This window comes from Lepidochelys kempii, chromosome 1 (assembly GCF_965140265.1).
Source record: "Lepidochelys kempii isolate rLepKem1 chromosome 1, rLepKem1.hap2, whole genome shotgun sequence".
Classification (NCBI taxonomy): Eukaryota; Metazoa; Chordata; order Testudines; family Cheloniidae; genus Lepidochelys; species Lepidochelys kempii.
The window spans coordinates 217,783,914-217,804,561 of NC_133256.1; the positions used below are offsets into that span (position 1 = coordinate 217,783,914).

Below are 20,648 nucleotides of genomic sequence, written 5' to 3' on the forward strand. Positions count from 1 at the left end.
CCAATTTGTCATATATGAATTTCATTAACATGATGTTTACAGTCTGTTCTAGATCGTTAATGACAATATGAAATAAGACCAGTCCTAACGCTAATCGATATTTTACCCTATGAGACCCCTCAACAAAAATTGATCCATTGCCATTTATCATCCTTTGTTTAGTCATTAAGCAGTTTTCATCTTACCTGAATGCTCTTATGGAATTGTTCAATTGTCAATGCAGATTTTGTGAGACACAGTATCAGATGTTTTACTAAATCCAAATACAATATATTACATCCACTGAGTTTTCCTTCTTCACTTTAAGTCCCAGTCCTGCAAAGTATTCTCCATTACAGGACTTCACTTATCTCAGAGCTTTTCTTGTATTCTGCTTTTTTATAAGAGCTCTATACAGATTATATCTACGTATATCAGTGGTGGGCAACCTGTCTGTTTACATTTGCACAGCTGCCTGCAGTTCCCAGCCAATGGGAGCTATGGGAAGCTGTGGCAGGAGTCATTATAATTCCTATCCATTAAAGTAAACTTCCATATAGCTTCCAATCAGATGAGTTTATGAAGTTGTCAGGTGAGACCAGTATTGTACTTTTAATTCAGACACGTAGTACTCACAGCAGTCATAGCATTCATTACCAAAGTTAAGTCAGGAAATATTTTTTTGTCAGGCATCCAAGTCCATTCTGTAGGAGCACTGGCATACTCAGGACAGAGAACTCATGTCTTCTGCATTGGGGTCTGTTGAAGGCAGCCCCATGGCTATCAATACATAAATTCATTCCATTTTACTTATTGTCATTCAGCTTTAGCCATTGCCATTTTTCGGCAAAAGTATTCTCCATGTTTCAGGGCCCCGAGAAGATAGAGGATATATGATTGACCTCATTTTGCCTCTCTGTATTTAAATGACGATTCTGCTTTCTACCCTGGAGGCACACTATGAAAATTCCCATTGTAACGGATATGTGGACCTTACCATGAGAAAGAATAGGAAAATGTTATATGTGATAACCTGAAAATTTCTTTTTGATGCGTAATAAGGTCCACAGATCCAGCTCACCATGGAGACAAATGATCATCCAGAACAGAAATGGAAACTGACATCTAAAGCTTCTGGTGTATTTCATTAGGGGAGATTATCCCTATCGTCTGCAGAGGCAGAAACTGTTGTGCTTTTTTTTAAAAAAAAAAAAGTATCGTTAACACAATGTATAATGTAGGAAAGTAGAATGGAATTATGCTGGTTGAGAAGCTGACAGAACTAAAGGGAACCTCAAGAGGGGGGACATTCCCTTGCTGCCAAATGCAGTAGGAAGAGAGCCAGAGATATAAGCCCGTGTATCAGAGGCCTGAGCTAAAGTAGTGGGCAAGCTTTGCTGATATACAGCAAAGTTAGCAGAAGTCAGGCTGTGAGCAAATGACAGGCTCTGCCTGTTTGCAAGCTCACAGAACCTGGCTGGAACAGGGCGGCTATTGCAGAAACACACATTCCTAAAAAGTGCTAGACACAGAGTGCTCATGCAAACGCAGTCCAGAAGAGTGGTACCAGAATACCCCGATATCAAGGATGGTACAAAAACATTTCCCAAGGAGAACAGGAACACACTGATCCCTCCTAAAAGATAAGGTCAGGATGACAGTGTAATGAATAAATGTGTTTTAATCGAACCAACATATACAAGGAAATGCGTAATAACTAACCATGTCAGGGGACAGTAACTGTGTCAGAGGGGCAGTACGTAATTCGTTTGTATCAGGGTATAAAGAGGTATCTCTGAGAGAGTGTCTTGGTCCAGCTGAGGCGGGAATAGAAAGTTCCACCATTCACTGAGCTGCGTCCACTGTTATGGGCATACATGTCTTAGTAACCTCTTTAGAGTCTGACAGGTGTTACTACCGTGCTGTGTCAACAATAAACCTGGCCTGGCGCCTTCATACCTTAATGGATCTTGTGGTCATTGGGCGGTTTGCTCGAGGTCTGCTGTGCCAGCTATCTGCGCCGAGCTGGGGCAACACACAGGGAGAACACACACACGTAGCCAAGCATCTAACCACACCAGTGACAGGCAGGTCTGGTTCTGCCTCCAAGCTGCTGTGAACTTTATTACTTAAAGAAAGGAAATTTTCAGGTAAACATAAATAAATTCCCACAACCTGCATCCTTAATTACCACCTGTAGCTCACCTTCTTTATTTCCTATATTTCTTGCCTCTGTATGTGGACACTTAGGATACCGGTACATTAATTCTTATGCTTTTTTTGCACAATAGCCTCTATTATGCTCTCAACAAAGCAGTGATTATGTAAAGACCCCTTCTTCTGGTGGTGGACTTTCCAGTTGGGAAAACCAGTACTTTCACAATAAAGGTAGTATTGAACTAATATTACACACATCATCCCTGTTAAAACAGAACATAGAACAATACTTTTTTATTAAAGGCATCCAGTACTGCCTTGAATTAATTTTCATGTGAGTTTCATTCCCTCCAGAGCACACTGAAGTCAATGGGACTCTTCCCATTGACATAAATGAGTTTTGGATCAGGCCCCAAACTGATGTAGAGAAAATATCCATCTTATTTTGTAGGAGACCAGTTAAGAAGTCTCTGGATGGTGGAAAAGAGCAATATTTGGCATTACCTCTCTAGCCTTACTATCCATGATCCTATCTCCACAAAAAAATTGCAAGCTAGTTAAGTGATCAAAATGGGAAAAGATGAGAGAAAAGAGGATAGATAAAAAGACGGACCATGGTAACTGTACTGGGACAATAGCACAAGGGGTCACAATGTTGGTGGGTTACCCAGGCACCAATCCACTCAGAAGCGTGGAGAGGCTCCACAAAAAAAAAGATGGGAAATTCACTGTATTATCTTTTGACAGAGGAGTGGTCTATAAGTATACCACATTTGTTGAGTGACAAGGTGGGTGAGGTAATATCTACTACTGGACTAACTTCTTTTCCACAGAGCTGTTCTTCAGGTCTAGGAAAGGTAATCAGACTGCCACAGCTAAACACAAGGTAGAACAGATTGCTAAGCAATTTGGAGTTATCCCATGTTGCAAGAAATCATTCAAAATAGTGGGCAGTTATCTACACTACAGAGTTTTGTCGACACAAGTTACGCTGACGTAGAGCCACCACTAATTAAACTGCTGTTGCATATCCACACTGCTCCTTGTGTCGGTGGAGCACATCCACACTAGTAGCTCTTGCATTGACAGAGAGCAGGACACACACCCGTACTCCACGCAGGAGTGTGTTTACTGCCAGGAGCCAGCATGCTCAGCTGGACAGTACTTATGTGAGCTTTCCACACTGAGCAGTTTCAAAACTTCCTGGGGCTTTGAAAGGGGCGGAGTGCATGTTTTTGTAGCTGTATGCAGGGCAGTGGAGTTCAAAACAATGAGCGGTCATAGTGGGCATTGTGTGATATCTCCTGGAGGCCAGTTACGGCGACATAACATGCAGTGTCTACACTGACACTTCATCAATCTAACTTTGACACAAAAAGCTCTATGCCTCTCGTCAAGGTGGTTTTATTTTGTTGGCAAAGCAGGAGAGTTTTGTTGGCGGTGGGAACGTTGTAGTGTGTACACCTCCACTGTTTTCAACAAAAGCTGCCTTGTGCCAACAAAACTGTAGTGTAGACAAAGCCTCAGACTTTTTGAGCTAAGAGAAAGTTCCCCTTGTGCTAATGTTCTGGCTTGTTTAAAGACCTTCTAACAAGCCCAGCCAATTGAGAAACCAGGAGTTTGGTATGCCATCTGCTTCAGTGGAGTGGAGGGTCATCAAATCCAAAAGGTCTCTCCTTATCACTGAAGGTCTCCTGAGTAGATTACCTGCATTGACCTCCATTTCTGCTTTTCTGTCTGTCAGTTCATTCTTGATTTTGCCTCATCTCCCTTCACCTGGGTCCTTCCCAGGTGGACTATAAGTGGGGAGTTCCTGTCATTTTTCAGAATATCATCTGTATTACCCGTAAATCTGTTCCAGAAAATGGAGTGTTCTCTGTATCTGAACCAGGACATGTTCTTCAATGTGAAATTACAAATCAAGATCACTTGTCTCTCTTCTTTGTCTCTAGTGGCTTTCTCTCGGTATTTGCTTGCTGTACTTGGATGTTCTTACATCTGTCCTAAGCCTTCGCTTAGTCCCTGTATTTCTTCAGTGGTAAACTATCTGATGTCAAGAGTAAATTTCTTTCTGTCTTTCTTTCTTTCTTGTTGCAACATTTTTCCATGTTCACTGTTTCTGCATATCTGTTCATTATGTGGTTTCAGCCTTTTCCTCCAGGCATTGCCTACCTTTGTTAGATTCAGATACCCTAATATGTCTCGGTGACTTCAGATGCTTCTGGAATCTCACTGGCTCAAGTTCAGGAAAAGAAATCAGCTGTATTTTGTGCATATATGTCCTCTTTTGTTCTTCATGTAGCAAATTAAATATGAAGTAGCTTCTGCTTCAGGCAACCTTGGTTCCTTTGGTTGTCACTCATTGTTCCAGCTGTTGTTTCTTCTAATGACAGCTTATTCTGCTAGTAAAATTTACCAGGTCTTACCTTCCTACTTTCCCTTCCTCATCATTTGTTTGCTGCTCAGTAGCTTTGCCTGACCCTGGGTGGGTTATCTTGCTCCAGGAAGTATGAAACATCATTATCTTTATTTTAGCCTGCAAAACAACAAATGCCATTAGTGGTAATGTAATTATCCAGCCACTTTTGTAAATTATAGCCACAGTATTTTACTTTGATAATCTTCTGTGGCAAAGAGTTCCTCAAATTACCTATATGCTGCATGAAGCAAAATATACTGTGCATTAATTGTCAAGTGTCCACTTATTTTCATTGTGGGATAAGGTGAAAATAGAGGGGCCGATCAATTTTCACTCTGACCTTCATAGTTCTGAATACTTCATTCATATCCTCTTTAATAATGCCTTCTAGGCTAGATAATCCTGTATACAATCTCCCTTCATATAGTATGTCAGTTTTGGAATACCTCTGACCATCTGTGTTGTCCTTCTCTTGGCTTTTCAATCTTTACCATATCTTGTTTAAAATAAGATGACTAAATATGGACACAGTGCTCCATTGTTGAATATCATACTTATATTATTTTCTATATTTTCTTTCCCTTGTTTAATGCAACCAAATAACCTGTTTGCTGCTTTGAATGATGCTTCCACTTAGAAGGCCTCTTCTTTGAGTTCACACATAAGGGTTCTTGTGTTTTCTAAGACACCACAAGATCAGAGCCCATTTTCTTACATATGACTCTAGTAAGACTTCCTGTAGAATACTGTATTTCTTTCAGGTCACCACAATATCAGATGTATGTTGACTTTTTGGAGAGAGAACATGATTTTGGTAATTAATTGATCTTTAAATATTCATGGTAAATAGGCCTAATGGCCTGTGATGGGGTGTTAGATGGGGTGGGATCTGAGTTACCCAGGAAAGAATTTTCTGTAGTATCTGGCTGGTGAATCTTGCCCTTATGCTCAGGGTTTAGCTGATTGCCATATTTGGGGTCGGGAAGGAATTTTCCTCCAGGGCAGATTGGAAGAGGCTCTGGAGGTTTTTCGCCTTCCTCTGTAGCATGGGGCACGGGTCACTTGCTTGAGGATTCTCTGCTCCTTGAAGTCTTTAAACCATGATTTGAGGACTTCAATAGCTCAGACATAGGTGAGGTTTTTTGCAGGAGTGGGTGGGTGAGATTCTGTGGCCTGTGTTGTGCAGGAGGTCAGACTAGATGATCATAATGGTCCCTTCTGACCTTAGTATCTATGAATCTATGAATTCATGAGAAAGATAGCAAAATGATTCTGAGTCTGGAGAGTGACTTCTGAGGAAAGATCTTTCAAGAAGCCCTAAATATGTTTAGTGTAGCTTGAGCACATGATAACTAAAGTATAAGTTTATGAATGTGTAAAATAATACTTTTATAAAGGTATTTGTAGAATATAAACCCCAAGGAGAGAGAGAAGTTTTTTAGGGTGATGTAAGGAGTTATAATTTGGAATAATAAGAGGGAATTCAGCAGAAGTGCTTTTTAGATTAATATCGGGGGTGGGGGGAAATCCAGTGAGATTTCTTAGACGATAGAATAATATCCCTGGGCAAAATGGTGGAAGCACCATCACTTGAGTAACTTAAGGCTGAGCAAAAGTATAGGAGAATATGGTGAACAATCCTACAGCCACAGAGGGATGGCGAAGATGACTCAGTACGTATTTTCTATTTCTAAAAGTGTATGGCTGGAAGGGACCTCGAGAGGTCAACTAGTTCAGTCCCCTGCACTCAAGGCAGAACTAACTAATAACTAGACCATTCCTGACAGGTGTTTGTCTAACCTGTTCTGAAAAACCTCCAGTGATGGAGATTCAACAACCTCCCTAGGCAATTTGTTCCTGTGCTTAACCACCCTGACAGTTGGGAAGTTTTTCCTGATGTCCAACCTGAATTTCCCTTGCTGTAATTTAAACCCATTTGCTTCTTGTCCTACCCTCAGAGGTTCAGGAGAACAATTTTTCACACTCCTCCTTATAACAACATTTTATGTACTTGAAAACAGTTATCATGTCCCCCCTCAGGCTTCTCTTCTCCATATCAAACAAATTATTATTTTTTTAAATCTTTCCTCATAGGTAAGGCTGCGATTTAGTCACAGAGGTCACAGAAGTCATGGAATCTGTGACTTCCAAAGACCTCCATGACTTCAGCCAGCACTGGCTGGGAGCTGCAGGGTCCCCTGCCACCTGCGGAGGCATGGAGCTCTGGGGTACCCCCGCTACTCTGGGTGGCAGGAGTCCCCGCAGCTCCCAGCCACAGCAGGTGGCAAGGGGCACCCCCACCACTTCTCTATGCTGTGGGTGGCATGGGGGACCCCGGCAGCTTCCTGCGTCCCCGGGTGGCAGGGGGGACTCTCGGAGCTCCCTGCTACTCCTGGCTATCGCAGGCATCACAGGGCACCCCTGCCGCTCCCCTCCGCTGTGAGCATCGGGGGGACTCTTGAAGCTGGCCGCCGTGGGTGGCAGGGGGAACAGCCGCCGCTTCCGGCCAGTGTGGACAGCAGGAGGGACCCTCAGAGCTCCCGGGCAGCAGGGGGGTACCCCCGCTGCTCCCAGTCACCCCTGCGTGGCAGGGGAGAACCCCAGAGCTGCTGGCGGCTGCTGGTGACAGGAGGAACCCCACAGCTCTGGGCTGTCAGGAGAGGTGCGGGGAGCCACGCAACTCAGGGCCACCAGCGGAGGGGGCCCCTGGAGCTCCCAGCCACCCGCAGCAGCCCAGGCTCCCCATTTTGTCAGGGATATTTTTAGTAAAAGTCAAGAACAGGTCATGGGCTTTCATATATTTTTCATTATTGCCCATGACCGGTCCATGACTTTTACTAAAAATATCCCTGACACAATGTTAGCCTTACTCATAGGTCATATTTTCCAGACCTTTAATCGTTTTTGTTGCTCTTCCCTGGGATTTCTCCAGTTTGACCTTATCTTTCCTGAAATGTGGCATCCAGAACTGGACACAGTACTCCAGTTGAGGCCTTATCAGCGCAGAGTAGAGCAAAGAATTACCAGTTATGCACCCACCTTATAGTAGCTCCATCTAGATTGTATTTCCCTAGTTTGTTTATGAGAAGGTCATGTGAGATAGTATCAGAAGGCTTACTAAAGTCAAGATGTACCACATCTGCTGTTTCCCCCCATCCAAAGTCTTGTTACCCTGTCAAAGAAAGCCATTAGGTTGGTTTGATGTGATTTGTTCTTGACAAATCCATGCTGACTATTACTTAAAACCTTATTATCTTCTAGGTGAATATTTGCGCCATTATCTTTCTGTGTACTGAAGTTAGACTGTCTGGTCTGTAATGCCCCGGTTGGTCCTTTTTCCCCTTTTTATAGATTGGCACTGTATTTGCTCTCTTCCATGTCCTCTTGAATCTTTTCCGTCTTCCATGAGTTTTCGAAGATAATCGCTAAAGGCTCAGATATCTCCTCACTCAGCTCCTCCTTCTGTAATTCTGTTGTGGAAAAGGAAAGAGGACAAGATCCTCAACAATAAATAGAAATAAACGCATAATCTTTCCTCTTTTCCATTTTCTCTCTCTCTCTCTGTGTAATTAAAAGGTTAAAGTTTTGAAGGAAGCTGTCTTATTCTCAAAATATGTAGTTTCAGGCTGGATTCTGCTCTCACTTACACTGGTTTAAATCTGAAGTCAGTTGGGTTTTTAGAGATTTACACCAGTGCATGGAGAGTAGAATTTGGCCCAGGGTCTAAGGCTAGAACATAAATCTTCAGCATGAAGAATATGAATTTTCAGCAGGATAATTAAGGATAGGAAAATTGAAAAGGTAGCACAAAATCTGAGCCGTTCTGTAGAGAGAAAAATAAGGTGTAGTTTGCTTAAAAGTAAACCTAGGCACTTGTAATCAGTACAGAATGCCACCTTGTGGAAGTTGTGGTATGTGTCATTTCTTTCATCCTAAAATGTCTGGCCTTTCTTTTTACTTTCTCCCCTTTTAGTCAAGCCAGATACTTATATTAAAGTGTAGGTTTGCACTGGGTTTGAAATATTACTCCTGTCATCTGATGTTCTTGTGTATTTTACAACTTCATTTTTTGGGTATTGAGTGTATAACAACATACTGAAGCACAATACATGAAGGAAAATAAAAAGTCTATGAAATAACAAGCTAAAGGACATTATCCTTTACATACTGGCTAGTCAACCTGTGAAATCAACCACAGCTGGTCATCAGGACAACTACGTGGTTGATTTAGAAATGCTGGCTAATTTTAACATGCTACTAACATTTACAGCTGTAAAGCTACAAAGAGAGGAACTCATAATCAGATCACAAACTTTGGTGTGTAACATGATCACTGGCATGATCAGGAAGGAATTATCCACACTTATGAATTGCACAACTGGCCAGTTGGCTTTTCTTTCTCTGAGGCATCAGGTATTGGCCATTGCTGGAGGAGGGGATACCAGGCTTAGATGGAGCAGTTGTTTAGGCTAATATCACAACTCTTGTATTTCCCACTATGAAGGAATCCTCTCCCGGATGCTTCCATAATCTTTCCATTCAGCATTTGAGTCAAATTTCATTTCCATAGTGTATTCTGTTGCCCTGTCTTGGAATGGGATCGATATTTCACTAGTTTCTGGGGTCTTTGTTTCAAACACTAAATTTCAAATATCATATGTTTCTTTTTGGCCATAGTAATGTGCCGAATGGGAGCACAGATAGCTCATACTAGGGTTGTGGGTGACCCTTTCTTGTTCCTGTAAGCAGGTGACTTACAGAAGTTCAGCATTCATTACTGTGAATGACTGTCTCTCGTGGAAGTGAATGCACGGTCCTCCCGATTGGAAGATCGTATCTCTCTGTCCACCGCTCTGCGCCTCAGCCTTGGTTCTCTTGCTCCTCTCAGAGCTATCTCCATTTTTGTACCCATCCTGTGGAATGCTTTTGGAGACAGTCTTGTGACTTTGCGGACAGCCTGCACTTTAAGTTAGTTCTCTCTCTTCTCAGCTCTGTTGTCTTCCTTTCTAAACTATGATTTTATCTTGCCATATTGATTTGCTTGTCTCCAAACCCCATCTCCACAAATGTACGGTTTATCTTTGAATCTTTCCTGGAACACTCTTTCTAGCTGCAGGGCTGAATTAACTCTTCTGTGGGCCCCAGGCTATTAGATTTTGTGGGGCCCCTGTACACAACAAAATGATTACAATTATGGCATTGAGGCTATTAACGCTAGCCTTTTAATTAACATAAAGCCACTCTGGGGTTACATTTCAGTCTTAAAACATGTAGAATATAGTTAAGTTTATTCAAAGTAGCCTACTTCTTACGTTAGAACAGCTGTTATAATAGCTGTTTCTTTCTGGGAGGGAGTTTGATAGCAGGAGGGGGCTCCAGACTGGGGCAGAGAGTTTGGGTGCAGGAGAGCATGAGGGGCGCGGGCTCTGGGAGGGAGTTTGGTGCAAGGGGGATTCTGACCTGGGGCAGGGGTTTAGGGTGCAGGAGGGGGTGTGAGGTGCAGGCTCCAGCTGTGAGGCTTTTACCATAGGCAGCTCCTGGCTGGCGGCACAGCAGGGCTCAGGCAGGCTCCATGTGCCTCCCTTCCCCGCCCGGGACCGCAGAGACGTGCCAGCAGCTGGCCACTTCCGGGAGAGGCGTGGGGCCATGGCATGCAGGCAGCCTGCCTGAGCCCTGCTGTGCCGGGGCCCCCCTTAGCCCAGGGCCCTGGACTGCAGCCCCTAAAGCCCCTGCGTTAATCTGGCCCTGCCTAGCTGTCCCCCTCTTCTGAACTCACCTCTGCCCAAGATCTTAGTCAGTTTTTTCAAAAATAAAAATGATGCTGGCAGGAGTGTCATTCCTCCTTCCCTCTGCGCTCCATCGTTCTCTTCTTCTACTCTCGTGTCTGATTCTGAGGTCTTCCTTTATCATCTACTGTTTACCTAGTCCCTCATCTCATGCCCTCCTGCTAGCTATCCTCCCTCAGTATGTCTGATGCCCCGTCATTTCCCCTTTCTTTCCACTTGCTCCTTTCCATTCATCTACAAGGACACTTTATATCCCAGATTTGAAACAAACCTTTCCTCACCCCATGTGACTCTTCAGCTACTATCCTGTATTATCTCCCTCCTCTCCTTCATCTTACGGTCTGTGAGTGTGCTTTCACTTCCATTGCCTAGATTTCCTCTCCTCTGACTCCTTCCTATGTGCTTGTGGTTTCCATGACTCTGTGCTCTCCTTGTTCTCTTCCTGCCACTGCTGCCATCTCCTCTGAAGGCTGCTTATTCTCCCTTCTACTCCAATCTGTTAGCTTCCGTTAAGGTTTTGTCCTAGATCCCATTCTCCTCTCTTCTCCAGTCCACCGAGGCAGTCGTATCCGTTTCCATGGATTTAGCGATCTTCTCTGTGCTAAAGACTCCTAAATTTACGGCCAGTCTCTGAAGTATATTTAAATGTTTAATGACGATGACTATTTCTGAGCCTAGTGCTGAATATGGCCATGTAGACACTGGCAGTCGGAGAGCCCTGCAGTGGTGACCGCAAACAAATGTTGCACTTGCTTTTCATGTTGATTTCAACCCCTGAAGAAAAGCTTCAGTGTTTACTATTTAAGAATTAAATATTTGGTCCTTTTCTGTAATATATAATTGACAGTCCTTTCCATTGGGTCCCATGTTGCTATTGTTTTAAACTAATATTAAACTAATATTGGTTTCAGCAACATGGGCCCCCCAAAGCTTGGAAATGCCAATTGTAATTAAAAACTTAAATGCCTTTTGCATGGTGAGAGCTGCTCTTCACCCTGTGAACTTTCAAACTCCCGTCCTGAACAAGTGGTTGCAGTTCTCATCTAACAATCGGAGCAGCTGCGCCATGGAACAGATTCCTGAGAGAGGTGGTTGAGGCACCATAACTGCACAGATTCAAGGACAAAATAGAGGAGACCTTTACTGGAAGGGAGTTAGTGATTTTTATCGGTCCTACCTCAGTACTGGAGAGGGAAATTTGTGCCTCACTTTACCCCCTTCTCTCTCATACTCTAAGCTTGCATTTCCCAGGCTGCCGTGCCGGGAAAGGGGAGTGATAAAGCATTTTCAAAACTATTTTTTAGGAAACAGTTATCATGAAGGTTTATACAATGAGTCCACATCACAACAGAATGCAAAAGCCAGCAGCACACTTGACAAAGTCAGCGCATGCCTAGTGTAAGGAGTTTAAAATGTTTTCAGATCTCTGAAAGGGACACTCATTTAAATAAGCTACATTTTTCTGATATAGCACCCTTTAAAACAGTATGTCCTCAAATATTTTTAATTTGAAGTGATTTTTTTCCCCTGCTCCCCTGCTGATGTTTAAAAGGGCCCTAAAGGGGTGGGGGACAGCAGCAACACCACCAAACTAGCTTGGGCCCATCCTTCCTCCCATTCCCTTCCTTTCTGTGCACACAACGGTCAACTGACTCTTCATCACTGGTTTGTTTAATATTTGCTGCTGGTGTTACTGACAGGCCCCGTGTATGCAGAGTTGGGAGAAGAGTATGTGTTAGAATACGCTCCATCCCCCACAGCAGTGTATGAGAGGGATGATATTGTTGCTCGTGCAACTGATCATCAGCAAAACATAGGTGAATGGAACCTGACTACATATGAAGTGTTGTCAAACACAAACAGAAAACAAAATGGGAAAAATAGGGGAAAATACCAATAAATATAGTAATAATAAATTAAATAATCTATTTTTCTCTCATCTCTTTAAGTTATAGCCATCTTAAGGATACACTAATAGGTTTAAAAAATCAGTTGGCTAGATGGGATTCAATATTTAATCTAATTTACTTTGTCTAGTGTGTTTAGTGTGTTTACATTAATCACTAAGATATTTGAGCACCAGCAATTTTGTGGGTTCAGATTGCAAATGTAGCTTTAGCTTGAATTAAGTGATTTTCCTCATGAACTTGTGTTTAAATGTGAAACATGTGCAAAATAGATAAAAGGGGAGAGCATGCTGAGATCTGAGGACCTTTCTAAATAGTCCCCTGCAGACCCTCAGCATGTCTTGAATCAGTTGTTCCAGCTAAGCAAAAGGTTCTCTCTCTCTGGCTTGTGTTCTGCTCCTCCCTATGAACGGCATTTTCTCTGATCAGAAGAGGTCAAAACAGGGCTTCTCTGAAACCCTGAACATTTATTATTTCAGGAGTTATTTTCCTGCAGTCAGGAAGGTGGCAGATGCACAAAGAGCAACTTCTAGCTGAGCCTAGGCTTCTCATCCAGCAAAAGCACTTACACACATGCTTAACTTTGAGCAGATGTCTAATGCCATTGAAATCAATGGGACTGTTCACATGTCAGCATGTTCTTTTCCATTGTGCTGGATCAGGGCCGGAATGCTCAGTACCTTGCAGGACTGAGCCCGAGCTTAGTATAGCTACTAACTGCTCAGCTGGAGAGTCCCAGTCTGAGTGCCAGCTGTTGCCTAGTGCAGGATGCACATGGGCAACGAGGCCGGACACCGGATGAGGCAGAACTTGGCTAATTGCTGAGAAGTGCTGTGGCGATTTGCTGAAGCTGACAGACAAACAGCAGCAAGTGCTAGTGCGTCACTGCAATGAATGCTTTGTGGCTTTCTCCTTCCTACAATTGTCATGGTTTGATGACTGCATAGTGCTTCTAGTTTAGGGTTCTCTTCAATCCTGCGCCCATTGAAGTCAATGGGAATTTCACCTTTAATGTCAGTCAGAGCTAGCTGCATGAAGTACTGCAGAAAGCTGCCTACAAATACTTCCCAGCTTTCAATCACAGTGTTACCACTTTGTTTGGGCATCCCACATGTTCACAGGTAGACATTTGGCACCAGGATGCAGGGGCAGCCATTTTGAATCTGTACTAAAATAACTTGGTTTATTATAGCCACAGTAAAACGAGTTGACACTATCAGCTTCCTGAACATTTGGAGTTGGCTGCTGTCTCCCGACACACACAGTGCAGGTGGAGAGAAACATTTCCTGAACCTGCAAAATTGTTAAGAATGAAAACCAAAGGCTTATTAATTTTGTATTTATTTATTAATAACCTTGTATTTTCCTTGGCAATAGCCAGAGTCCTTCACTGCAACAGATTACTAGGATTTTGCATAGGTCATCCACTTAGGAATCTGATCTTTGCCTCATAAAACACAATGGGGCAGCAATGAGGTCACACGGGCCAAATCCTAGATCCAGCCTGAATAGTATGACCAAGCCCTGGGGCAGAAGGGTAGGGAAGAAATCCTTCCCTCAGGGCACAGAGTGATGATAATTGCAATTGCCTCTGAGACCTTCCCTCCCCAGTCCATGTGGTGTGGATGCATGGACTTGTGTGCTGCCATGCAGAAGCCCCCATGGAATGGGGCTCCATACCTGAGCAGAGGGTATATGCATCCTTCTATCATTCCCTCAAATTCTGTTCTTCCCCTTGTGCATCAAAACTACACCTTCTTCCACTGTCTGGAGCCCCACTGCAGGGGCAATAGTGGGATTTGCTCATTAATTCTTAAAAAGAGAGAGAGAGAACCCTGCCATATCTTTGCTTTGAATGGTAACCTAAGGTAAGACAGTTCTGCAGGTAAGAAATTGAATTTCACATTCTTTTAGCACCAAGCAATGAAGTGTTACGGCTGATCACTTAACTAGTTTAAACCCCACAAACTACTTTTCTGTTTGGAAACTGAAATATGCCCCTTTTTTAATGTTGGCTTTTACCTTTCTCTCTTTGCAGTTATGCGGCTGTGGACTGTTGGGCGTGGGAATATGGCTATCAGTGTCACAAGGAAACTTTGCCACATTTTCTCCCAGCTTTCCATCATTTTCAGCTGCCAATCTTGTCATTGCCATTGGTACAATCATCATGGTGACTGGCTTTTTGGGTTGTCTGGGTGCTATCAAGGAAAACAAGTGCCTCCTTCTAAGTGTAAGTAACCTGTACTGGAAATAAGGTATCAGTTTTTAAGTTGGTTATAAACCGTTGGAACAATTCACCAAGAGTTTTGGTGCATTCTCCATCACTGGCAGTTTTTAAATTCTAAAATATATGCTCTAGATCAAACAGAAATGTTTCTGAGGAAAGTCTATGGCCTGTGTTATACCGAAGGTCAGGCTAGATGATCACAGTGGTCCCTTCTGGCCCTGGAATCTATGACTCTGTGACTCTATGAATGACTCTGTGACTCTATGACCATGGATACAGACCCCTACTTCACTGCTTACTTTAAAAGTGACCTGTATGGGAAAGAACGTATTAGGGAATAATGTTTCTATTGACTTTCAAAACCAATGTATGTAATTCTGTAGCAGGTATTCTCAATTAAACTCGATAGGGTAACTTAAAAATCCTCCTCCTCTGGAATTGTGTAGTGAGAGTTATATAGTGGAATGATACCACTGCTTGGTTTTATTCAAATATGTCACTATATTTGTTTATTTTTATAAACATTTCCCCCTGTCTAGGTACTACCATAAATTAAACATGAAATACAAACCAGGAACAATCCTCACTGTACAGTTAAGCACAAAACAGCTGCCAGGCAAGCAATTCATCCAGAAATTTCAACATTAGAAGAATTGTCCTGAAAGCATTAATGATAACTACTCCAATAATCCACCATCAGTCTTTACTCTGCCCCTTATCAAAGGCCCAGGAAAATCACTGTGCCCCAAAAGTTAACATAAGAATGGCTCTACTGGATCAGATCAGAGGTTCATCTAGCCCAGTATTCTGTCTTCCGATGGTGGCCAGTGCCAGGTGCCCCAGAGGGAATGCACAGAACAGGTAATCATCAAATGATCCATCCCCTGTCACTCATTCCCAGCTTCTGGCAAATAGAGGCTAGGGACACCATTCCTGCCCATCCTGGCTAATAGCAATTGGTGGACCGATCCTCCATGAATTTATCTAGTTCTTTTTTGAATCCTGTTATGGTTAATACTTCTGATCTCCACTGGGCCATGCAGGTTAATAATTCTGGACTCTTGGTGGGCCTAAAATTGCGAGTGAATTCTAGACTCTGCCAGCAGCCCCTTCCTGTTTAAAATCATAGAACTCCAGCTTAGTCACCTCTGCTGGTTGGAAGTGCAGCGTCTTCATGTGAGGAGAAAGCCAGGTTCCTAAGTCCGGGGGTTACTAAGTCCGGGGGGCAGTGATGTTATCATATAAACGTGGATTTTTTTATAAAAAAATGATGAATGTCACTTCAGGTTATTAAAGTTGCGGGAAATGTGCAGATATAATTTGCTCTTCTCTATTTATGCTGTTTCTTTATTTTTTGTGTTTCATTCAGCTTGGCCAGTGAAAACAGACTAGTTAATTTTACTCTCTAAGTCTCAAACAGTTAGCTGCAATGCTGCTGGTTGTGTTTCCAATGGTGTTGAGAAATGTTTCCTTTTTAAACAAATCCTCTCTATTGAAATTTAAAAAAAAATCATGAAAATATTTCTCTTCATATTAGAATTCATTTGTAAAACGCAAAATCTAAATGTATTGCTAAAAAGTATTTGCCATTGTCTCTTTATATTTTGAAATTGCCTCAGAAGGTAATAACAAAGGGGTTAAGGGCTTGTCTACACTGCTCTGCATGAATAGCCATGTGCACCAAAGAGCTACGGTATAACTACTCTGTGTAGATGCTGCGGGCACAAACTAAAATGTTCCTACTTCACATTAGTGCAGTCTTGTTTGAAGAAGACTGTGTTAATGCAAACTAGGAACCTCTTAGTTCACACCCACAGCATCTGTACAGGGGTGCTGTCACACCCCTGTAGTCCGAACTGCCCTTAAAACCCTGGATGTGTCTGGTCTGCTGGTGCATTTGAGACCTCTGTTGGTCATTAAAAGCAGTAACAAATACTGGAGCTCACACTTTGGGAGGCAACCAGAGTGGGTAAGTGTGTTCCCATGACTGAGCATGTTTAGATGCACCATAGGGTATGTCTGCACTTCCATTGGAGGTGTGACTGCAGCCCATAGTAGACATACCTGAGCTAGCTTTGATCTAGCTAGCTCCAATAAGAATATCAGTGACGCCGGAGCAGCATAGGCTAGCTGCTGGGGAACATACCAAGGGCTCGTGCTGCAGTGGCTTTGCTGCTATTATTATTCAAGTAGCTAAATTAAAGCTAACTCAGGTGTGTCTACACATGCTGCAATCACACTGATTGCAGTGTAGACATACCGTAGTGATTTGCTGCAAACTAATACTAAGATTTGAAAAGTGCTTTGAGATCCTTATTTGAAAGGTGCTATAAAAGTGCAAAGTAATAACATAATTTTTGCACAAAAAATAGTCAAATGCAGTTAAAGCTTATCTGCTGGGAATTTGTTCCTTCACCAGGGGAAATTTTATCTTTGTGGCAGCAGGTTTTGTGTCTGGGTTCAATTTGCTGAACATACTGAGGAATATGCTGGAATTGTCTGCTTTCTCTGTCTATGCTCCAGTGAACTGCACAGTCAAGAGATGAAACTAGAGTGACATAAACATTGCTTAAAGACAGGTTTACACTTAAGGCTTGTCTATACTTTTGGCTAAATCGGCACTGCCGCGATCAATGCAGCAGTGACAATTTATTGGGTCTGGTGAAGACAAGCTAAGTCGATGGCAGAGCGTTCTCCCATCGACATCTGTACTCCGCCTCCCGGAGAGGCAGAAGGTAAATCAGTGGGAGAGCACCTCCCATCAACACAGTGTGGTGTAGACAGTAGACCTAAGTTACGTCGACTTCATTACGTAACTTTCGTAACTGAAATAGCATAATTTAGGTCAATTTACAGCTTTAGTGTAGATCAGCCCTTACACTTGGAAGTGGGAGAACAGCAGCTAGGCTAGAACCCCAGTCTAGTGAAAACTTAGGCTGGGAAAAAGAAAATACAATAGTGCAGAAGTTATGGAGAATAATAATAACAACATTAATATACTTTTGTAATTTGAAATCTAATCTGTAAATTTTGCTGCAGGTTGGTAAGAGGTAGGGGAGTAAAGGGGGATATGTTCCTGGGATTTGAATTGCAAACTATCCCAGACTATAAAATATATGTATATATGTATATATATGTACTGAATATCATTTGCCTACTAAGTAATGTTTAAAATGCTCATGAAGTTCTGTGAAATGATGAGTTTTGTGGGTACCAAATGGATAACAGATGGATGGCTAGATTATGGAAGGGATAATTTATCAGTGGAAAAATGATGTGAAATATATGCTGCATAAAAAAGTTCTGTGTAGGGAAAATAGCTGAGAGCAGTCCTCTCAACCATCGTGATTTTCACATGAAATATTTGGGATTCTCATGCGTTTCCTGTAACACCTCCTGTCTCTATTGCACTGGAGAAATTATGTTTTAAAGCTGGTTTGTCAAGGCCACTGGCCCTTGTCTAGCGTGCTTGAACTTGTTCTTTATTCAGGAAGTGTGTATACATGTTTTGTTTCTCTTTGTTCTAGTTTTTCATCATTTTGCTGATAATTCTCCTGGCAGAGCTGATATTACTCATTTTGTTCTTTGTTTATATGGACAAGGTAAGCAAATATACCCCGTAGATTAGTTTATCAGTTCTGGCAGCTAAGCTGGTTTTTGTTTACTTTTGCTAAACAAAGATACTTAGATTCTTCTTACTCTTCTCAATGGAAATTGTTTTAACCTTGTGATCTTCATTTTTATGTGTGCCCCTCCGCATGTTGGCTGAGAGTAATGAGTGGTTAAGGTGGAAGGATTCTCTGTGTGGGTTGACGCAGAACGGTTGAGTTTTGCAGTTTCCAACTGAAACCAAAAGCTGGGACCTCCATTTTTCCCCTCCCTCATAGGCCTGCAGTCTCCACAGTTGACTGCAGGTGAGAGATCTGTCAAAATGTGCACCCCAGGGTGGCAAAGGCAGTGTATGTTTACAAGTCTACATGTGGGATACTGCCCTTTAACCAGTGCTGCTTGTGTTTTGTTTTTTGATGGGAAATAGGTCAATGAGAATGCAAAGAAGGATTTGAAAGAAGGTCTTAAGCTTTACAATACAGAAAATAACGTGGGGCTGAAGAACGCATGGAATATCATTCAGGCAGAGGTAACCCATTTTCTTTATTTATTCTCTGTCTCATCCCATTACTGGCAAGTACGTGGCTTGAGTCACAGTCAAATATTTGTGTATCACTTTACATTCATAAAGTGCCTTGGCCATTCTTTGGGATGAAAGGTGCTGTGCAAAAGTAAGATGCTCCTCATGAGATCCATTGGGACTAGCTGTGTGACAGAAATACTGCTAGAGGTTATGATCTGTATCGAAAGATAAGGGAAGAAAAGGAGTTGATGTGTTAGGGTTACAATCACAACCCTGAAAGGCCACCTGGGATCTGAAAGTAGCAAAGACTCTGGGTTTAAGTGAAAGTGGTTGCAGATGAGGTTTTGGTTGGCAGAGTGTTTTCTAGTGGTTAGAGCAGGGATTTTAGAGTTCAGGACTTCTGGCTTCCATTCCCAGGTACACCATTGGCTTAGTGGTCACAGGTTCCAGTGTCTTGGTTTGTGTGTCTCCAAATGGATATAATAAAACTTATTTTCCACACAGGGCTATTTGTGAGATGCATTAAATGTTTGCGGATACTTTTTGTGATCTCCAGGTGAGAGGTGGTATTGAAGGGCAAAATATGAGGTGTATATGTGAAGAAACCAACAGCGGGTTTAGAGAAGTTACACTTCTTAAAAAGTTTGTTGGTGAAGACTGTTTATGATCCTTTTTCTACTTTGCCTGTAGATGCATTGCTGTGGGGTTACTGATTATACTGATTGGTTCTCTGTCCTGGGGGAAGACATCGTCCCAGACCGATGCTGTATGGAAAATTCCCAAGATTGTGGAAAGAATTCTACTGATTTAGTGTGGAAAACGGTAATGCTTGCTCAGTTTAACTTGTTTGGTTTTTTTAAGTGCACACATGAAATAGGCAAGACTTAGAGTTTTTTTTCTCTTTCAGGGTTGTTACGAGAAAGTTAAAATGTGGTTTGAGGATAATAAGCACGTTCTCGGGACAGTTGGGATGTGTATCCTCATAATGCAGGTATTGATGATACTATACTCTTACATATAGCCCCAACTTACTACTATTATAGTTATCTTTATCATGCCAAAAGGTGTTGCTTGGCTACTTATACCAAGTAGCCAGGGTCCCTGTTTGAATTTGAGAGCTTAGAACAGAGGATGGGGAACGGGGGGCAGTTGGATAGGTGTGGAAGTCCCGGGGGCCCTGTCAGGGGGTGGGGGTGTGGATAGGGGTCAGGGCAGTCAGGGGATAGGGAGTGGGGGGGTTGGATAGGGGGTGGGGTCCCGGAGGGGCAGTTAGGGGCGGGGGGTCCTGGGAGAGGGTGGTCAGGGGACAAAGAGCATGGGGGGGTTGATGGGTCGGGGGTTTTGAGGGGGGCAGTCAGGGGGTGGGAAGTGGGAGGGGGAAGATAGGGGGCGGGGGCCAGGCTGTTTGGGGAGGCACAGCCTTCCCTACCTGGCCCTCCATACAGTTTTGGAACCTTGATGTGGCCCTCGGGCCAAAAAGTTTGCCCACCCCTGACTTAGAATCTGGAACTTAGCTTACAGTTTTGCTGGACCCTGGAGTTTCAGTGGATTTATCCTTCCTGTTAGATGAAATCAGGAACTATTCCCTAATTCTTCATTTTGTTGAATCAAATGATATATTTGATTTTGGGGAATAGTGAGAACTGGCATTTTTCATCCTTTCATGTACTCTGCCATTAAGGGCATGAATAGCTATAATTGTTCTTCTGGCAGAACTCATGCTTTCAGATGCAAAATAATTATTATAGCACCACTGTTAGTGCTGTTAAAATGACACTGCATGATTAACTCTGATTTCCAACCCTCCTAATTTTGACCCAGTTGGCACTCAGACACCATAAAAAGACCTAGATGGCGGGATAGCTGGATACTACCCATATTTGGTCTTAAACTGGGACAAAATATTTTTCCTACGTTTTGAGGACAAAATTGGTCCAGCTGCTTCTAAGTGACCTAATTTTGTTAGCAATTCAGGTTTCTTTTTCAAGCTTTAAGCCAAACGGGGCTGTTTATCTGCCTCTAAATGAGGACAGGTTACTTT

General features: G+C 42.7%; 2 protein-coding genes across 10 annotated transcripts in view; one reads left to right on the plus strand and one right to left on the minus strand.

The window, feature by feature from the left end:
• Positions 1-20,648, plus strand: part of TSPAN9 (tetraspanin 9) — a 266,949-nt gene that overhangs the window by 237,772 nt on the left and 8,529 nt on the right. For all 9 annotated transcript variants that reach the window (XM_073314292.1, XM_073314272.1, XM_073314331.1 and 6 more), the window contains 5 exons: positions 14,287-14,478; positions 18,003-18,077; positions 18,512-18,613; positions 19,298-19,429; positions 19,515-19,598. In XM_073314292.1, coding sequence (XP_073170393.1) covers positions 14,287-14,478; positions 18,003-18,077; positions 18,512-18,613; positions 19,298-19,429; positions 19,515-19,598 — 585 coding nt within the window. The remainder of the gene's footprint in view (positions 1-14,286; positions 14,479-18,002; positions 18,078-18,511; positions 18,614-19,297; positions 19,430-19,514; positions 19,599-20,648) is intronic.
• TSPAN11 (tetraspanin 11) overlaps positions 7,948-20,648 on the minus strand; it is a 219,821-nt gene continuing 207,120 nt past the window's right edge. The window contains exon 9 of the mRNA XM_073314502.1: positions 7,948-8,025. Within this exon, the coding sequence (XP_073170603.1) occupies positions 8,005-8,025 (21 nt within the window). The 3' untranslated portion in view covers positions 7,948-8,004. The remainder of the gene's footprint in view (positions 8,026-20,648) is intronic.